The 20066-nt window shown below is 40.9% G+C and overlaps 1 protein-coding gene across 3 annotated transcripts in view; it reads left to right on the top strand.

Annotated features, from left to right (window-relative positions):
- Window positions 1-20066, top strand: part of EEFSEC (eukaryotic elongation factor, selenocysteine-tRNA specific) — a 130398-nt gene that overhangs the window by 83708 nt on the left and 26624 nt on the right. For all 3 annotated transcript variants that reach the window (XM_074914012.1, XM_074914011.1, XM_074914014.1), the window contains one exon: window positions 5918-6074. In XM_074914012.1, coding sequence (XP_074770113.1) covers window positions 5918-6074 — 157 coding nt within the window. The remainder of the gene's footprint in view (window positions 1-5917; window positions 6075-20066) is intronic.

The raw sequence follows: 20066 nt of genomic DNA, 5'->3' as shown, positions 1-20066 counted from the left end.
ATTTACTGTCACCATACCTGACCTGCTGCAGTGTGCCGGACCCGGGCGCTGTTCCGAATGGAAGTCGCCAGGTCTCACTGATGTTTCCTTTTGGATGTTTAAGATCTCAGAACCTGAGATTGCCAAAGTGAAAACACTTTAAAATCGTTGAAGAAAGTGCCTTGAGTGTTCTTAAGTCATGGAGACCCCACCAGAGTGCTGCTGGCTGCTCAGAACTGCTGTCTTGAGCTCAGCGATCCTCTCTGCATCCTTCTTGCAAGGCCAGGTCAGGACTCTGCATCTCAGATCTGCCTTACAGAACAGCCTCTTTCTTGGTTGTGCTTGGATAGTAAGCAGTACAGGGTTTTTAATCTTTACAGCATTTCAAGCCAGGACTGACAGGTCTGGAGATGGAGTCCTGAGCAGTATAGTATGTAGGAACAGTCTGTAGCCTCCTCTTTTCTGTCTCTGATGGTTTTTTTACATAAAGGGAACACAGCGTAGTTTGGTGTAAAGATTAATAAAAACATGACATCAAACAGTTTCTTCTCACTTGGTAAAACAAATGTGTTCTTAACTAAGCCGTGTCAGGAATTCAGTGCCTGTGGTTTTTTGGGACTCGGCCTGTCTAAACGTTAATTAGAGGTGAAGGGAACTTGCAGTATAAGGGTGCATAATGAAGTTAGTGCCCTGTGTGTGCCTGGAGAATGCCAGCTGATACCTGCAGAACTTTAAAAATCGAAACTAGTCTGGTTATACAGTTCTTACTCATTGTCCTGACTCAGTCCTCCAGATCTCTTTTCTGCTACATTGCTGGTTTAACCAGGCTGTAGTGATGGCAAAATGCTCAGCAAAGAGAAAGATACTCTCAAAAGCAGTTGTCCCTTTATTGAGAAAGGAAGAGAAGGGCAGAGAAAGAAAGGTGTTCCTTGGCTACAAGAAATGTAGGCAGGGAAGAGATAGGAGAAACATCTGAAAACCAATGTTGGTGGATATGCAGAAATATCTGTGTGATGGCTTCTTGCTCTATTACGACAGCAGCAATGAGGCATGAAGTCCTGAAGGAGATGAACTGCTCATCTGTTCCGTTCTCCTGGATAGGTGTTCAGAGGCACACGTTTAGTTGTTGCTTGGAGGATGGTGAGAAAGGAGGTCTTTAGAGACCAGCACACAAGGAAAAGCTTCTAGTTCTGGGGGGAGCTGCAGAAAGAAAAGCTTTTAATACTTTTATGCTGATACAAGTTCTTGAGGAAACAGTGTGGCTGACCAAATTGTTTGTTCTTTGTACTAAATCATTCTAGTTCTCTGTTACAAACTGTAAGATGGAGCATTCCTTGGGGAATCAGAAAAGCTGCAAACCCAGTTGTCAGTGCAATCCTTTCAGTTCTGTTCTCCTTCACCCTTTTTGCGGCCTCATGTACCATCATTTTCTCAATGCATGAAGCCACGTTTTATGAAAGAACAGGAATTTGCAGCCTCCAAAATATTCCCATTTCTGATACGGAAATGGAAAGTGCTCAAAACTGTTTTCTAGAAATGAGCTGTCACTGATCATGATGAAGGTGTCTCAAGTGTACTTTTCTAAAGTACAAAAAAGTAATAAAAATACTTTGTATTTTCAGTGTTAGTCATGGGTTCTTTTTGTTCCTTTTTCTCCTCCTGCTGTTTTCTGCTTTGGTTTCAATGGGCCATGTATCAGTTTGCTGAGAATAATCCTCTGAGCTGTTTTTATCCTTTTTTAAAAAATTGGTTTACTTCTGTTAAAACCATATAATTTTAGATTAAATCAGAAAAGGTTATTCTTTCTGTGTCTCTTTCTAGTATTTAATATTCAGTGCTTTTACTTGCTGTCTCAAACCTTATTTCCCATCTCACTTTGGCACTGCTTTGTTTCCTTCTGTGTGTTTCTGTTCTGATCCCAATATTTTTTTTTCTACAGATATGTTTAAGACACTGAGTTATTTCCTTTCAAAATGTGTGTGGTGGATTGTTTGAGAGGGTATTCAGATGACAGTAATTTCTGTTACCTTAAAAATGAGGGTGGTTTAACAGCCTGGACAGTACAGCTTGCTACCCCTGCTCAAAGGGAAACTGCAGAGTTGTTTCTCCTTGGGATTATGCTGTGGTTTGCACTGAAAGCCAACACATGCAACATTAACTGTGATTTTTGCAAACAATACACGGTAGCATAAGTACAGCTTAGATGGGGAGTGTGAGGTGGTTCATTTTATCTCTGAACGTCTTGGTATTACCAGAAGTGTAACGTGCCAGAGATGCACATACTTCACCTATGGCTATGAAGTGCTGTTTACTTTTTTCCCGCGAGCACAAAAGCCAAGTGGGAAGGGATATTTCATAAACTCGGTGCTATTGTGTCCTCTGGTCTAAGCCATAAAACAAGAGTAACAGACGTTCCCTTTGAACTTGAAATCCCTTTCTAAGCTGCTGATCTAACCTAAGTGAGAGGGGGAGACTATTCCAGCCAGAAAATTTTTCTCTTCTGGCTATTTCTCCCCCTTGCGCACCCCCCCCACCCCCCTTCTTTTTTTAAAGTTCTTAAGTGAGTTTGATGCTGCACCTCTGCCCATAAATTTAAAAAAATATTATCGTAATGTAGGTCAGTGAACTGAAACGCCACTGTACACCATGGGGGATTAAAGTCAGAGAGGCAGCCCTCTCCCACTCCTACTAGGTCATATGACAATATAAACAAGAAATGCAAGGAGCCTTCAGCTTTTTCTTACCCTAATCCTTTGTTTATGCAGCACTTAAACTGACTTTTGGGGTCGTCTCTGTCTGGCATTAAAGCCCTAAAGCTTTTTGAAGTTTCCCTGAAGTTAATAAAATTAGTCTGCCCTCATTGCTAGGCCCCTTGCTGCTGCTTCAGAGCAGACTGCATATCCCTTACTGTCTTTGTGGCATTTGGCTTTTTAAGTTAATAATATTTTATAACCAAAAAAAAAAAGTGTTTGAGAGAAAATCTGAAAGATCTCCCAAAAGGCTGCTCAGCTAATAGGCAAAGTGATTGCCATTGTAGATGTTCTGAGAACTCAGAGGGGATTAACTTAAAATCCAGCGATTGGAGGTAAATTGCTGGTAAAGTAATTGGAAGTGTTGAGTTTCAGTTGGAGAGAACAACATGCATTTCTGTGCCTTTTCACAGAGCGAGACTAAAACAAAAAATGAATTTTTCTAAGATGATTTTAAAGTTGAGAAAACGAGGTTTCCTTTGTAGCCATTATCTCCTGCCCATTTGTTTTACTGCAAAGGCTGATGAGATATCTTAGTTCTTGTTCTGTCAGGCATTCTCTTACTATTTAGTCGTCTTCAGGGACAAATTGGTGATAGGTTAGGGGGAACGGGTGATGCAGGTTGGGGTGTGTAGTATTTCATGTATGAGACTTCAACACTAGATCATAAAGGTTTTATTCCAAACAGCCACTCGAGCAAGTCAGCGACTGCTTGTTATCTCAGCACTGCTAAAGCAGTTGTTTTCCTAACGGCCTGTAGAGATGCCCAAGGAATAGTGGTGATGTGGACAGAACATACCCATCAGCTAAAGGAGGGATTTTTAACAAGCTGACCATTGGAATGAAAGGAACAGTGTGGCTGGAACCCTCAGTTGCTTTCCTAAACTGTGGGTACAAGAGCAAGATCCTAAAAAGCACATTTACTGATAAAAGATGAGGGGTTTTAAAATCAAGATACTATGTGAGTATGGAATACCTAAAATAGTGATAGGTTTTATTGCTGTTGTAATCATCAGTTGTAGATTATCATTACCACCTTACTTGGCTATGTGATGCCTATAACACTTGTTCACAGAAATCATCCTGAGTTTTTTCTGACAGCCTTGCCAGGGAGGCTCTAAACTGAACCATGCTGGCCTAGTGTGATTGCTTACCCTCTAATTCCATTTTTAATTAAGTTAAAGATAACTTTGAAGTGCTCTTGGGAAAATAAAAGACGTTTCCATTGTCTTTAAAGTTGTCTTCCTGTGCCATTTTGGGGGAATAACTACAAAAATAATAGCTATGTGGAAGATCCTCACTGGGGTGTAAGAGACTGTATTTCAGGCACAGGGGAAGAAGGACGTAGCCAGTAGTGGAGGAGAGGGATGTTCAGTTTTGAAATTCTTGTTCTAGAAATAAAAGATTTATAGGAAGAAGTAATATTTTTATTGCACCAGCTAATGCAACTGGAAAAATGAAGAAGTTTTTGAGAATGTATGTGCTTCAAGTTGGAATTAACAGCTTCTTTTTCTGCTAGTCTTCTATTTCCAACCTGAAGAAAAGCAAGCGTGCCTGCAAGCTTATCTTCCCCCTCTGCCACCACCTATTATCAGTGGCTCTAGTAAAAGACATTATTCAGTTTTAAATTTAAGCCCAAGGTTGCCAAGCAGTGATACTACCATTAATGGTTCACAAGCTGGTTTGAAGCTGTGCTTGTTGAGGGGCGGGGGTGAGAGAGGACAGCCACTAAAACCCCCAGAAACGTGACTTTGGGGAAACGCCGAGGGGTGGATGTTCAGGCAGCAAATGGTGAGACATCCGAATGCTTCTGCCTGCAGCCTTGACTCTGCACCCCGCTGGGAGTGGAGCTGCCCCTGCTGTTGTCCTCTGCAGGGCAAAGAGGGAAGAAGAGCTGCAGACACTTGTCACCCGGCCAGCGCTCTGGGACAGGGTGAGGTCCTGCCAGTCCTCTAATACCGCACAGCCTGTGCGAGGCTGTTTATGGCTGAGCAGGTAAACCCCATGTAAAATAAACCAAACCTGAAATTTCTGATGTTAGATTTACTGCCATACTGAGATTGACATCAAAGGAGTGTGTGTGTATATGTGTAATAAATAATAAACAACGGTGCGAGGGATTTGAGTCGGTATGTGCACTACTGTTCATGGAGGAGGCTTCAGGTAAGGAGAGTGACTTAATAAACCAGCAATACTTTGAGTTATCATTCAAACTGTATAAAGGGGAATGTTCAAAATTGGTTATAAATCTTTACTGTTCTAGGTCACTTTGGCCTTTGAAATCCTTAGGTTTATCTAAAAATCACTCCAAAGATATGAAGAAAAGCTGCAACTTTTGCCACAAAAAGAAATAGATCTTGAAAAGATTTAAGTAATATCCCCTTATTTCTTCTGATAAGTAAATAAATGTTCTTTTCACTGCTACGAGGTAGAGTAACTCCAGGCATTAGGTATACAAGGATATTCACACCTACAGGATTAGGCTCACTTGACTGCACCTTATACTTTGTAATGCCTGAGGGAGGGTTGTTTATCTCGCCGTACCCACCAACCCTGCTGCCTCTTGTTCCTGATAGCTTAATTAAGAATTCAACTTGGAATGGTTCTTCCCACTGGGTTACAAACCTTGAAATTAAAATTGGATACAATGGTCATAAGGCTTTTAGTTTAACAAATCAATGCCTATGTAAAGTTGAATATTTAAATGGCTCTATTTAGAAACTCTGAGTCATTCTGTCATTTCTTTGGAAGTGTAGCTGCTGGAGTGCAGGTCTGGAGCGAAGAGACAGAGGGTGTTTGTGTAGGTGATAATGTACTTAGCTGTAGGGTAAGTAAAAACTTTTTGTGAGTATAGGTACTTAAGTGACTTTCATGAAAAGGCTTCAAAGCAGGAAGGAGATTTTAATTAACTGATCTTTACAGCATGTCCTGATGCAGGTTTTGTTCTTCCTCTATTGTAAGAAAAGATGTGAAGGAAGAAATATGTTCATTTGCAAAGTCTTCTATGGTTTTAGACACAAATTGCCTTAAACTCAGCACTTTGGATGACTCAATTCTGTTCATTTGGGGTAGTTTTCCATGGGCAGGGTGATAGTCACTGTACTTAGTCTGTATCATACATTTATAATGGGTATAATTCTTCTTGTCACTTTAGATTGTGGACTCATGAAGCCCTGTTTCTTTTGCAGGTGATGGATGATTACAGCGTGATCGGTCGTTCATTGTTTAAAAAGGAAACAAACATCCAGATTTTCGTGGGTCTAAAAGTCAAACTGTCTACGGGAGAAGAAGGGATAATAGATGGTGGTTTTGGACAAAGTGGCAAATTTAAAATCCGAATTCCAGGTAGGTGCTTTTCAGCTAACAAATACTAATCGATATCAAGTGTAGAGGATCCTTCCGTACTGCAAGTCTGAGTGTTACCCGCGGTCTCCTGGAGTTCTGAAATCAGCTCATGCCCAGCTGGAGCCCTGGCGATTCGGTGGGTGGTAACGAAATGATGGTGCCTGACACCTTGTGAGACCGAATGGCCTGAAGCCACCTCTCCGGCGTCAGCAGGCTCGGGTCTCCAAATGACTTCTTGTTAAGTGTCACTAACACAGGAGTCGCGCTCTGCGCAGGAAGGTTTGTGGAAATCTCTCCTCTATTAATACACGTATGATTTGTACCAGAGCCCTTCTGCACAAATAAAGGAAAGCAAACCTGCAATCATTTTTACTTAGCTACTTATTAAATATAGTATAGTGGATGCAAATTCCTTAAATTGGCTCCGTTCTGCATGTTATTACCTGACTTGCCTTCAAGCAAAAACTGCTTGATAAATGAGTTTTTAGAGATCTTGAGAGTGTGTTTTATTGCCTGTGTCTCCCGGTTTTATGATATGATATATATTACTGTATTTTTGATCCTTGGTGAATTACAGAAAGGATTTATGCCTCCTTAGGTTAGAGCACGGGGAGTGATGGGTGCTGGAGTTTATAAGTGTGATTACTAGGGTTTGTTTTTTTTCCTTCCTTCTTTTAAGGTAGGAAAGTTGTTCTGAGCCTTTTGAAGAGGCAGTAATAGGTGCTGCATTTAATTCAGATTGTGGGATAAGATTTTAACAATACCAGGGTACTTTTGTATTTCTGTAGTGTCTTCAGCCCATTTGTCACTAGGTAATCCTCTGCCCTCTTTAGGGACATGAGCGAGATTATTTCTGTTTGTACGAGGGGAGGAAAGAAATCATGATATTCTGTGACAGCAAACAATCATGTAGCAGTTGATCTACAGAGAAAACCGAAGTTTCCTGATTTCTTGCTGAAGATGGACTGCTTTCCATTTAATTTAAGCCTTGATGCAACTGCACTAATTTTGACCCTCAGCAAATTTTCTTTCTTCTTCCTATCACAAGATAGGAATTTCAGACTAAACAGAAAACCTCCCGTATTCTGTTCTAGCTGTGATTCCAGTGTTGTCGCCAAATGCTAGACTTTGCAAATAGGTCTGAAAGCCTAATTACCAAGCACAGTGCGTATTTAAAGAAAGAAGTTGCACAAGAGATACGAATGTTTTGCATTTTCTAGTATAGAAAGGCTTTTAAGCGTTCACTGAGGTAGGTGCCTTTCTGTAGGTGGTGAAATGATGTGTAAATGACCTTAACGATGAAAAGGGTTCAAACAGAAAATCGAGATAATATCTTGCTTAAAAATGTAGTGGGTTTAGTAGCTTCTGTCTCCTGGAGGCAAAAATATGATGGAGACCAACAACAGGAGGATGACATTTATGTTGCTATTTCCACATTTTGGATGGAGGAAATGGTTCTTCATGGGATGGGGAGAAGCCAGATAAAGAGTCTTCATCACCACTGTGGATGTAAGCAGGGACTGTAATTGTGAACCAGCAGTCACATTAACAACATCATACACAGATTCAGAAAATTGCTTTTTGCTCTGTTTGAGTTAGTGGGAAGAAACAACACCTTTCACCAAGGTGTTCATTACCTAATCTTGGTTATACTCTTATGATATTTAACATCAGTCCATGATACAGAGGACCCTTTATAGTTTGTTCTTTCAATGAGAAGAATATGTAGCAGAATACTAAAATTTAATATCTGTCTAAGGTAGGCAGAGTAATACAACTCAGTTTGCTTTGCTTTAGCCTGAGTCAAACTTGGGTATTGTTGTCTGGAAAGAGGAGGCAATAAACTGAATTAGCTCAAGCTAAGAGTATCAAACGTGTGGCTGGCAGGGGAAGGAACCACAGAATTTAGAAGGGCCTAAAAACCTGTGTCTTTAAGAGTTGCAGAGGTTTGTGTGTAGGGGGAGGGCTATTGCTGTGATGCTGTTTAAGTCAACTGCAGTTCACATTCCTTTGTTAGGTCAGTGTTGCTTTTTTAATGTGTCTGCATCCTGTTTGTGGGATTTTGGTTTTTTTTTTAATTACATTTAACTGATCAGACTCTTCCCCTGCCCCCCGTTCTTCAGCCTTGCCTCCCCTCATATAGCCTGTCTTACAGTTTTCTTTTGTGAAGAACTCTTTTTAGTTTTTCTGAAGTTATTTCACTGTTATTCCATCACAAAAGTTCCAGGGAGTGGGAGGGAACGGAAGGAAACATGCAAATTGAAAATGGCCTTGGACTGTCTCAGCCTGGCAGTCAGTCCTCTCGCGTTTAAAAACAGTTTTTACCTCTGGAGCTGAATATCTTGTTCAGGTAGTTAACCTGATGATAGCCGCGGGCTGGTTTTAGAAACAAACCTCTCTACAGCAATAAAAATCAGGTAGATGGATCAGAGACTAGTGAAGGTAGTAGCAGACCCCGGCCTGTTGTAGGGTGGCTGTTGGCCCCACTGGTGCCAGCGGCCTCCAGCACCACGGCCGCTCCGTGGGCAAGTCTTGGGTTCCCCGAGAGCGGTTCTGTAGTCACTTGGAAATGGCTTGTGTTTGCCTACAGATCACAGCCTGGGAACGGTGTCTTACGTCGGCTGTGGGCTGAAACTTTGCAGACCTCAGGGCTGGGAATGGCAGAACACAGATCTGTTTCTTATTCTGGCGCTGCTTGTGTGCAGCAAGAAGTCAGATACTTCTCTCTGCAGTTCTGCTCTGTGAAATGGGGATAATTACTACCCATTCTGGAGAGGGAGAAAAAAAAAAAAGAAATCTCTGATTTAGATTTATTCCAGGCTTGGAGCATTAATACTTCTTGAAAAGGCTTAATTATCTTTCTTTAGAGTACAAAAAACACATCTAGAGTACAGCATGCAATTGGAAGTTCCTCAGTCGCTGAAAGATGTCAGCAGTTTGGAAGAAATTCAGGGAAGAGCAGCAAGAATGCTGGAGAGGCTAAAGGGATTGATTTATGAGGGAAAGAAGATGAAAAGAAATGCATGAAACTTGGCTAAATGATGTCTAAGTGGGAGATATGATTATCTGCAAGTATTTGAAGAACATAATGGAGAAGAATCCCTTAGGGTGGTCCAAGGAGGTAGAAGTAAAGCTAATAACATGAAATAAAGTGAAGTGTAACTTGACTATCGAGAGATGTTATTTAGCAGAGATTTCTTGTGCTGCCAGATCATCATTGCAGAGGAAGATGATGTAGTTCCATTTTGAGAATACTTGTGTGGTTTGTCTGGATGATGGCTAGTGCCAGTGTCAGGTAGAACAGAGAGCAGGGCGGTGGAAAGTAGGAGGACAATGTATTTTTCATTACATTTCTGTTTCTGTGTTCAGGCACAGAATAATAAGGTATAACCTGCTTTCTAGACTGTTTGCAGGAGCATCTAGTTTAAAAAAAATTTTTTAAAGTACTTGCTGTCAGTTCTGCTATTCTGTAGGGTTAGACTGTGGAGCTGTTTGTTTGAACTGAGGAGGTTTCAAGGCATGTTAACTGGCAGGGTGACGCTTACTTTCCACACTGGTTATATGATCGAGAACATTAAAAGGGGGACGTAAGCTCTAAACTCACAGGAGAGTTTTGCTTAGTTTAAGAAGCTGCTTAAAAAACAAACAGGATTTGAAAGGCAATTTAAACTGCAGTGCTTTGTAAGCTCCGTGTGTGTGTGTTTGAGGGAGCGAGCTACTGATGAAGTGCTGCTTGCTGAGGGGGGTGATGCGTGGCAGCTGCTTCAGCTGGCAACGGGAACACTGCTTTATAGAGTCAAGGTAAATGAGTGAAAAGTATTGTTCGCCTTTGAAATCAAGAACAAGTTTGGGGAGGCAGCAACTGTATATTTAAGTGCCTCATTCTAAGGAAGACAAAAGCTAACAACAACAGTCTTTGGAAAATGCTTATTTCAACATACGTTGCACCTAGGAATGTCATGCCAGTTGATAAGAAATTCAGAGGAAAGTTCAGTGAATCGTTTGAATAACTTAGTGCTAATTGTGGATTTTGTTTAACTGTCTCTCACCCAAGAATTGACCCTGTAAAACTCTTGCTTGGTTTGCAAAATCATGATCTGTTCATGTGTCTCATGACATCTTGTAAAAGATTGCCTCTAGCTATGCCTATTCCATTGGTTTTGGCATGTTGCATTTGTCTTGTGCTTAATTACTGTAAAATGCAGTGACTTTTAAAATCTAATTGGAGCATACGTGATATCTCGGGCACAGTTCACTTTCCTTTCTGTCTGTCCTTGCTGTCTAGTTGCTAGAAAAGAGTTGGTCCCTCCTGAGGCACCGCTGTGTGTTTGACTGCAATTCTGTTCTGTTTGACTCGATGCAGTAAAAATCGCTGTATGAGAGGTGAGATAAAAGCTACCTTACTTCTTAATGCCAGGGCAGTGCATATCTAACCCTCGTAACACAGTTCTGAATGAGTAAATTTAAATGTAATAAAAGGCACGCTTTTCATAATAAGAGATACAAATGAGAATATTAGAATACAAGCTTTTTTTACTTAGCTGTTCTTTCTACCTGTACAGGGTAACAGTAGTTTTAAGTTTCTTACAACAGGTGAAGACAAACCCGTTTGTGACCTTGTCTTCTCTTGCCAGTAACTTTTTGCCTTGCATTTATGTTTATTGCCTATGAGAGAGTGAGTCTGTTCTCCCTGTTTCCACTGCTTGGCGTGGTGGAGGGGTTGAATGTACCACAAAAGTCTGTTCTAAAGTAACAGCAGGGATGTGTTCCCTGGTTCGGGGACACAGTGCCTCTGGGATCCCCTCCGGGATCCTACAGTGTTGGTGTGAGGTAGCACAAAGTGCTAAGAATTAACCAACATGCCTTATTTTTGAGAACCCCCTGTATTCTTACGTGTGGAATTAAGGGTAGAAATGCTGAATGTGTGTTCCCACCTTAGTGTATGGTGGAGACGGTGTGTCTTTGTTTTCATATTTTGCCACATAATTTTTTTCCTTGGATGGGTTCCCACAGTGGCTTGCAAAGTGGTTAATGCCATAGTGGGAAAGCTTTGATGTAAGAAGCTGTAGGTGAACAGCACTACTCTGCATAATTTCAATTCCAGTTAAAAATTGTGGGTTTAAAAGTGGGATTCAAGTCAGTTCTTTTTTAGCATTCCACTTAAGCAAGGAAGTCAAATAGAGGTTAAATAGTATGAGTGAAATTAGTTATGCAAAGATGGAAAAACGCAACAGTAAAACAGTTTGTCTCACAGTATTTTCTAAAAATTCCCCCTTCAGTAATATCTTGTGTTCTCTATAAAATATTTCTTTAAATTATTTAAGGAGTGTCTCACTCTCTTCAGGTAGTTCTCAGCACACCAACATAGCTGGCATTTGTGGAATATTAGTTACAGAGGTTTTTTTAAACAACTGTAGGAAAAAAGCTTTAAATAGTTGACTGTAGAGAAATGTAACACTCCCAGTTTTGTAGTTTGGAGGCGTTCCTTACTGACATCAGCAGGAATGGGGCAGTCTAAACGTTTTGGTAGCACTGAGAATAATTAAACATCCTGTCACTAAGCAATATACTTTTTTTGCGGGAGATCTTGACATTTGGAATTCTTTGCTTGTGTTGCGTTAAAATAGGATAATCTTCTTCTCAGAATTTAGGCACATTTAATGTCCCATGTTTGCCCAGCCTGGCTTCTCTTTTAATAAAAGAAAATAAAAAATTGTTGGCTGCAAGGGTCTGGTGGGTTGCCATCCCTGTCGGTATCAGGTGAGGCTGAGCAGGATTTCAGTCAAGAAGAAAAACAAAAGCCCAAGGGCAAAGAAATCTGTGTAGCTGCGTTTTTATTTAAAAGCTGGAGATTAGCTCTGCTTGTTCTTTCACAGTCTCTCTTCCCCTACCCTCTAAACCAAACAAAACCTAAAATCCTTCAGGGGTACTTCAAGCATAAATCTCCTTCTCTCCTTTTTGTGCAAGTTGGCTAGTGCAGCATGGACAGGCTGGGAGAGGATTGTTGCCAGAGGAGCATCGCTTCCCTGCATGATCCCCTCTTGAGCGGATTAAGCCGAAGCGATGTGCCAGTCCTAGTGACCACGTAGGAACTAGGAGTTTGTTTGCATTTATATAGCAAGGCTGGCCTGAAGGAATCAAGCCTACCTTTAAAGTGGTGACGTCCTGTAAGCCCATATTGACCTTTGGAGCTGAATATCCAGATTTATTGACCTTAGAGTGTTCTTTTTTGTGGAAGCAAAATCAAGATTTGTGCATGTGCCTTCTGAATGAAAACAGAAGTCAGGGAAGTGTTAACTTACTAAGTGGCTGGCGGTCTTGTTCATGTGAGTACGAGTAGATTCTGGTCTTGACTGTAATGACAGAATTGCAGGACTAAGCCTCTAAACTTAAAGCTTTGGAGGGTGGTGTGTGGATGGTAAGCTTGGTTTCAGAGGCGGCCAGTCTTTGCACACTCGGGTAGATGCTGTGCCCAGGAGCTTAAGACTCTTCTTTGGATTTCAAGTTGGAGTGTCTGTTCAGGAGGTTGCTCTTCTGGCCTCAAGCAGAGATGGATTACAGAATTACCAGGTGATGTTAGCAGTGTTTGAGTGCTGCTGTGGAAGGAAAAGGTCCAGCTCCTGTGTAAGCCCTTGTGTTGGGTGCAGTATAGGCTACACGGTGGTCTTCTGGGTAGTTGAAAAGAATAACATGGAGTCTTTCGTCCTGTGCAAGAGGAGCTGCAGGAAAGTGTCATTAACACAGTGGAAGGACCATTTTTCATTTTACAGTGTGTGGTGTAAGCTCAGTGGTTCTTCCCTGCCTATCACATACACCAATGACCATTGCACCCCCCTTGCAGCTTAGGCTATGGGTGGTCTTCAGGGAAAAGCTGTTCCTAAACGATTACTCAGTGGTGGTAAAGAGCAAAGTGTACTGAACCCTTTTCCCTTCCCTGAATAGCAAAGCACCTTATACTCGCACTGGTGTGAGCTTCGCCTCAGAGCACCCCCAGCTTTAACTCCAGGCTTTGTGGCTTTTATGTTCATGCTTAGGTTTTTATTTCTTTTACTTTGCAGGGCATGTTTATGTTTGTATTTTGAAAGCAGTAAAGATGTAGATGCTGCCTCAATCTAAAGAAAACTTGAAAAGACAAGAATGTTAAGGTGGTGAAGTTAAGAATGTAAAACTTCAGAATGTTAAAAAAAAAATAAAAAAAAATCTTAATTAGCTCTCCAGTGTTCTGGTACCATGTGTTCTGATACCAGGTGCAGTGAGGTGGCTGCATTCCCTGTGCTGACACACAGAACATTGCTGGTTTGGGGTGATGCTTTGTAGCTGACCTATTGTCCTGCACTAGTTTTTTTCTCCTTGGTGAGCAATCAGCTCCTTTATTTGTTTGCACTTCACTGGACTCCTGCTGTAAATATGAAATTAATCATTTGTGCAACTTAAGGGGAAAAAAATCCTATTAAGAAAAGAAAAATAATTGCAACAGATGGGATTTGTTTGACCATAACATGGGTATCTTTACTTCTACAGAACCTTTCGCATTTGGGAAAGGAAAAAAACAATGAAACCCCACAATGAAAAAGAAAAAAAAAAAAAACAACCCAAACACTTGACAATCAAATTTTCTTCTTTTAATAGTAGCTTCCAGTTTTCCCCCTTCACTCTGGTTTTTGCTCATGCTCCTGTCTCTCTCCCATTTGCTTCTGTTCTTTATTCCAGTCTGCTGCTGTCCCTGTCCCCCCGTCCCCCCCCATCTTTCTTGGTCTCTGAAGTCTTATGCTGGTAACAGTTTATTTTGCCCTCAAATACTTGTGCCAGCAGTTTCGGGCGGCTGTAGGGTTGTACAGGGCAGAGGGGATTTGTTTCTGACCTGTGGATGCTCTGGTGTGTTACATTAGGAGTCTCGAAAGGAAGGGCTGAAGGGGAAGCTCCAGTCTAGCTCTGTGCTCAAGATTGCCCTCTGTAGATGGAGGCTGTGGAGAAATCAGCTGCCAAAATAGTCTTTTCCAAGTGCATTCTAAGTAAGTTTTCTTTTTTGCCTCTAAGAACAGCAATTGCTTTACTAGTATCCTAAAGTTCTTTCAAATCCCTCTTGCAAAATAGACACATGCTATAGTTAGAATTTGTTTATCTTGATTTGAGAGTAAAATGTGGATCTGATAGTGTGGGGAGAGCTTGGGAGACCACTGTAGGTTTTTACAAGTATTTCAGTTGGCAGTGATGTTGGTAGTCAGCTGTCCAAAGTACGCACAATGGTAAGCCCCCAAAGAATGATTTTTCTTCTACTTAAAAAAAAAAATAAAATCTGTAAAGATTGTTTCTTTTCTTAGATAAATTCAGGTCATATATGTAAGATTCTCCTAAGCCACAAGAGCTAGATATGTAAATTAAACAAACTGAGATTTGCACTTAGTTGCATGTTTTTAGAATCTGGGATTTCAAAAGAATTGCACTTATCTTGAGATTTGTGGTAAAACTGAGAGCTGGTGGTGCTGCTGTGTGTTACAGCCGTACTTCTGTGCGGGCGCTCTTGTGGTCATAAGTCTTTCCAGTTAATCCAGGCTTTGTTATTTTGGGGGAGCATAGTTATTGTGGAAAGTTGCATTCCCTGGGAGAAAAGAAGCATTTCACATAGTTAGGGCTGCTACTTTTCAGAATTTGGAGTAATTGCAACAGCAAGTGTAAGCTGCTCGGCCCTTGCGCGGTGGGATGGCCAGCAGGACAGGGCTGTGCCTGGTGCAGGCGAGCAGGCTGCTGGGTCTGAGCTCGGATTAGCCACCACGTCACCACCAGCTTACCCAGTGACCTTTTCCAACTTAGCAGATACCTTTCCGTTTCGTACTGCTGTTGTGTAAGCTGGCCTTGATGAGCCTGGCCTAACGCGCTCAGGGAATCCCGTGTTAAGCGGGGTTCTTTTACTGAAGGTTACCTCTTAAAAGGAAAAAGGAGGGGGAAAAGAACCGTGTTGGTGGGTGGCAAAATTAAATATTCCAAATGAGGAAATGAACAAGCTTATTTCCCCCCAGAAAGTAATCCTGCCCTGTTTGGCATATGTGATAGTTGCAAAGTTCTGTAAAGATACAACTGCAGAATAGAAATATGTTCAAATTTTATAATTTTTGCTGCATTGTCATTTTGAGTATTTTTCACTTAAAGTGGAGATGCCTTGCTATAGTCACTACAGACCAGATATCCTGTTTCTTGCAGACCAAATTCTGCATTTAATTTTGACTTCATTGGGTTTATGCTGCTGAAATTGCAAACAGTTTGGATTAGAACATGGCACGGAACAGCACAATCACTCTTGTGAAATACTACAGAACTTAGTGTACTACACGTCCTGCACACAAGAGCAGGATGCATGTGCTACCTTCTGTTTGATTTTTTTGTTGTTGTTGTCCATTTTAGGTGTTTCATTTTGCAAATTCGATACTCTTGCTGTAATTTCAAGTGTGAAAAGATTTTTTTTTTTCCTTGGGAAAGAATATAGCTAACTTTTATTACACGTCTGTACAGTTTGGCTGAGCAACCTTAGAGCACCAAAAAAAAAAAAAAATCCTGTAATACCTTGTATCTCCTAGAGCAAATAGGAATATCCATTTTTTAATTTAATTCTCATGTAGTTCAACATAAGAATCCTTACACTTTACTCTACAGGTTTGGGATGCTTTGGAGTGTGCTGTGAAAAAATACTGACGGGACAAAGTACAGCTGTTTGATTTTTGTTTTTTTTTTTTTTTTTTTGAAGAGTAACAAAATACATATGTCTGGCAAAAATTTGTATCAGTTCATTGTTGCTCAGTTGAGTGTTGTGCTTCTTGGAGGGAAAGGCCCTTTTTCTTGCTAAGGACTTGGTTGATGTCAGTACAGCTAAACGTGAGGGGTTCGGGGGGTCCCCGTGGGTTCAGTTACGGGGCTGAACTGCCACAAAATGATACTTTTTAAAGTGTTGGCGAAACGCTCCAAAAAATCTGCTGGGGACTTGCTCGTTTTTTAATTCTCGTTCTTTAGATGTTCGAGGTGGAATTTTATCGTGAAGTGTTAGTTGTGCTGCTCTCCATGAGCCCTCTCGTTTATGTAGAACAAGGAGGTGGAAGCCGTGAGCTCTAGACTGTGTCCTCGGGTCTGCAGTTTATACAAGAGCAAAGAAGGAATTCTTTCCTTCATCTTTATTTCTTCTTGTGTGCAAAATGGGGAGCTGCTCTCTTTGGATGGTAGAGTCTTCACTCATGGCTTTTGCAGTGTTTGGGTGGAAAATACTGATGGGCCAAGCCTTCTTTTATCTTTGATCTTACTAAATGTCTCCACAAGCATTCAGATTGCCCCCTTGCAACGAAATTTCTCTCCTTTTCTGTAAATTGTGCTTATTTACTCGATTTTGACCGGTCATCCTTTGGGCCTTTCACCTTCCCTTTCCACCAGCGTTTGTTCTGGTATCTTTTTGAAGTCTGAGTAAAAACATACACCATGGGTGCTTCCTGGAGGCATAGAGCTTTGTGGTTTGCAAATTGTAGGCTATTTGAAGTACTGACTCGCAACAGTGGCCAGTGCTTAGGGGATGAGAACTGTGGTGTGACAAGGACGTTAACCTTGAGAGGCTGATCCATGTTTTGAGTCTGGGGACAAAAAAATAGTTGTTCTTAATAGTGTGCATTGATTTCAAGGAAGTCTGTGTAAAGCAGTCTTTGGTTTGTGTTTTCACAAAGGGATTTCAGTGTTTAATAAAGAATAGGAAATAACTGGAGCTTCAATAGACCTGTTTTGATAGGGGGAGTCTGCTGTAACATGATTTTGTACAATATTATACATAAGCAACAAAAGCATTTCCTGCCTGTAACTACAGTATTATTGCATTAAAAAAAAAAAAAAAGAAAAAGCTTCAGAACATGCTTTAGAAGTGCTGAATACCTGAATAAAAGTTATAGGTAAAGTACAGAAAACAGTCATCCTGCACAGAGAAGTCTTTTGTCTAATATTTGAGGTTGTAACTTCAATCACAGAAATTCCATATTGTGAACTTTTTACGCTGTGGGTTTTATCATGAAACTTTTTTAAACGTCTGAGCCCTCGGTTGCTCCCACCCCTTTCCCCTCATACCACCCCTTCAGCTATTCCAGATTAGGAAATGAAGACAATTTGGTAATTTGGAGAACCTCTTCTTCCCTGGTACAACCGATGAGCTGCCCAGTTTAATTTTTCTGATGTCTTACCCCAGCCTCTCTCTGCTCTTCTCTCGCCACTCAATTCCCTTTCTGTTTGGCCATTTACCTTTTTTACTCCTACAGCTCCTTCCTCTGCTAACCAGCCTTGCCCACGCAACCCTGAGCAGCCTCAGCTGCTTTTTTTAAAATAAATATATTGACAACTCCAGAACCCTGAACCAAGAAAACGGACCTGTGCCATCCCTTCAGTTACTTTGTTGTTCATCCTAACGCGTCTCTTTGTGTATAAATGAAGAACGTTGTTTGTATGGTACAGCCTTCCGCTGTGCACCTGAGGATTTTTAATTCAGTACACGGGTTTGCTGCCAGGTATGTATTTACTTCTGAATGCATTTGTTTACCTTCTCAATTTTCCATCTGTGAAGGAAATTCCCCCTTTCTAATTTTTTAGGGTTAACGTATGGATGTGTTGGGCAAGGCACTGTTTGCCTGCATGTTTTCCTAAAGTATCAGCTTATCGAGACTGGCATTATAATATGAAGGCAACACGAAGAATATGCATTCGTTTTCTTTATGATTGCAATGAATTATCTTTTCAAGCGAGCACAATGGTAACATGGGCTCTGCCAAGCAGCATGTGCCAGGTAACACTGCAGGCACGAGCGAAAGAAGACGTTTTCAAGGACTGAAAATGTGCTAAAGAATGCAGGTTCCTGCTGGCAGGAGCAGGCTGTATATCATGAACTGAGGATTTTCTTTTCATGGCTCATTACAGTCGACTGTTCTCACAAGTACCTCCTCAGAAGATGTACGAAGATTATAGTCCCCCTGGAGTTCATGTGGAAATTGATGCCTGATTCCCCAATCCCTGACTTTTTTCCCTATTTTTTCTTCATATTTTTCTTGTTGTGCTCAAAGTAAGTAGTTTGAGGACATAATGTAAGTGGGTTTAGTTGTGGTTTTTATTTTTCTGTCTTGAAATTGTGCACATTCAGATTGATTTTTTTTCCGTCAATTATTAGCATTTTTATTTAAGTGAAACTTCGGTTTGGGTTTAATGACCCAGGCTCTGTCTTGAGTTGCTCTTCCTTTTAAGAGAAGTTGAATATTTTAAGAATCCTTTTCCATTGACTAAGCCATACGAAGGCCAAATAGAAAATGAAAATTTTTGGAGAAAATCCTAAAATATGTATATCTTATTATTTGCCAATTTATTCCTACAGAAAGTCAAATTAATTTACACCTGTGAAAATAGAATAACTTGACTATTTGTGTCCGGTTGATTATCGTGCATTTCACTAGTGTTTTCTCTTAAATATATGATAAGGTTTCAGAGTAAATGTGTGTTGGAGCAAAAGTATGAGTGATACTCATTGAGAACTTCTTTCTTATAAACACAAGAAAAAAATGATTTGGCATTTGGGAAAAATTATAGGTAGATTAACAACAGATCTTAAATGCCTTTACTAAAGCTCAAAATCTTACAGAAAAAATACTGATATTGTAAGGAGACTGTGCTGTAGACTTTTGTACATGAGTTTGGTTGAACAACCTTTCGCTAATTTTCATAAAGAAACGATGGATTTGTAACATGCAAACGGTTGCTTTTAGGAGGGTGAAGGAGAGAGAGAAGTCCTGTAAACTAGAGGGAACGGTCTTTTTTTTTTTCTATTTGAAGCTTATATTTATTTATATTATGTATTTTTAACAGAAGTTTCCAGGTTTTGCTTTCTGATGGTTGGGAATCTCCTCTTAAAGACCTGTTGATTCCCTCTGTACTTAAACCATTTACTCTTACTAGATGTGCTTTGATTTCAGACGCATACGTATGGATGGTGCATATAATAGGAGGAAGCATGTTATGGATTCCCTGCTACTTTCCTTGAACCAGGTAGTTAGAATTGGTTTGGGATTGAAAAGGAGGAAAAGACCAGCTGTAAGCAAATTGATGGAGGGTATTTCAGTCCACCCCTGCCGATTATTTCTAATTGAAGCTGTCTGAGCCAGTCTTAATACAATTTAGTTATCACCAACCAGAAGGATTTTATTTATGGAATGAGCCCTGTTAGAACTTCCTCCGACCCCGGAGAAGCTGTGAACAGGAGAGAGCTGATCAAGCAGGCATGCCTGGCCAGCGTATGCATTTCTTTAATAAGGCAGGGATTGATGTCTCGTGCAGTTCAGGGGTTAGGTAAACAGCCGTCCCTCGGTTCAAGGCTCTCCGTGTTCGGTTGTTTGTTTATACGGATCTCAGAAGGTTAGGTTAGCCTTCTTGACATCCCAGGGGAGCTTTCCTGACCATGGTATAACCTCATCTGCTCCGAAGCTGCTCAGGAGGTGTCGCATCCCTTCTTAGGAGAGGTGCCGGCCGAGCGGGGTGTCTGCAGCTCGTGCCTGGTCTCTAGGAAAGGTGGATGTAATCAGAGTGGTTGGAGCACTGGGTCTGTCTTCAGTAACTCATAAATAATTTGCACGTGTAGTGCGTGTGACTGCTGTGCTTCCATTCTCAGATTTGATATTTGCACACAGAGATGATTAGAACGTATAACTTAGGCTCTTACCGAATTGCAGTTTTGAAAAATCAGTGACAGACATGACTAATTTCACCAGAACTTTGCGGTTAAGTCTTACTAACTTGTGCTTCTATTGACTTGCCAGGGGTAGTCCATTAAATTGAATAGGATAAACCCTGAGTAAATAAGTAGCCATATTAATAACTTTTAAATAAAAAGTTAGTGATGATTACGTGTTGAACAATAGGGTGAGTTAAAGCGTGTGTCTCCTGGGGTTCGTTTCCATGGCTGTCATATCACAGCCTTCCTCCTCCACAGAGGCTGGT

Source organism: Athene noctua, chromosome 10, assembly GCF_965140245.1.
Source record: "Athene noctua chromosome 10, bAthNoc1.hap1.1, whole genome shotgun sequence".
Lineage (NCBI taxonomy): Eukaryota > Metazoa > Chordata > Aves > Strigiformes > Strigidae > Athene > Athene noctua.
This window is presented reverse-complemented; position numbering and strand designations above follow the sequence as displayed.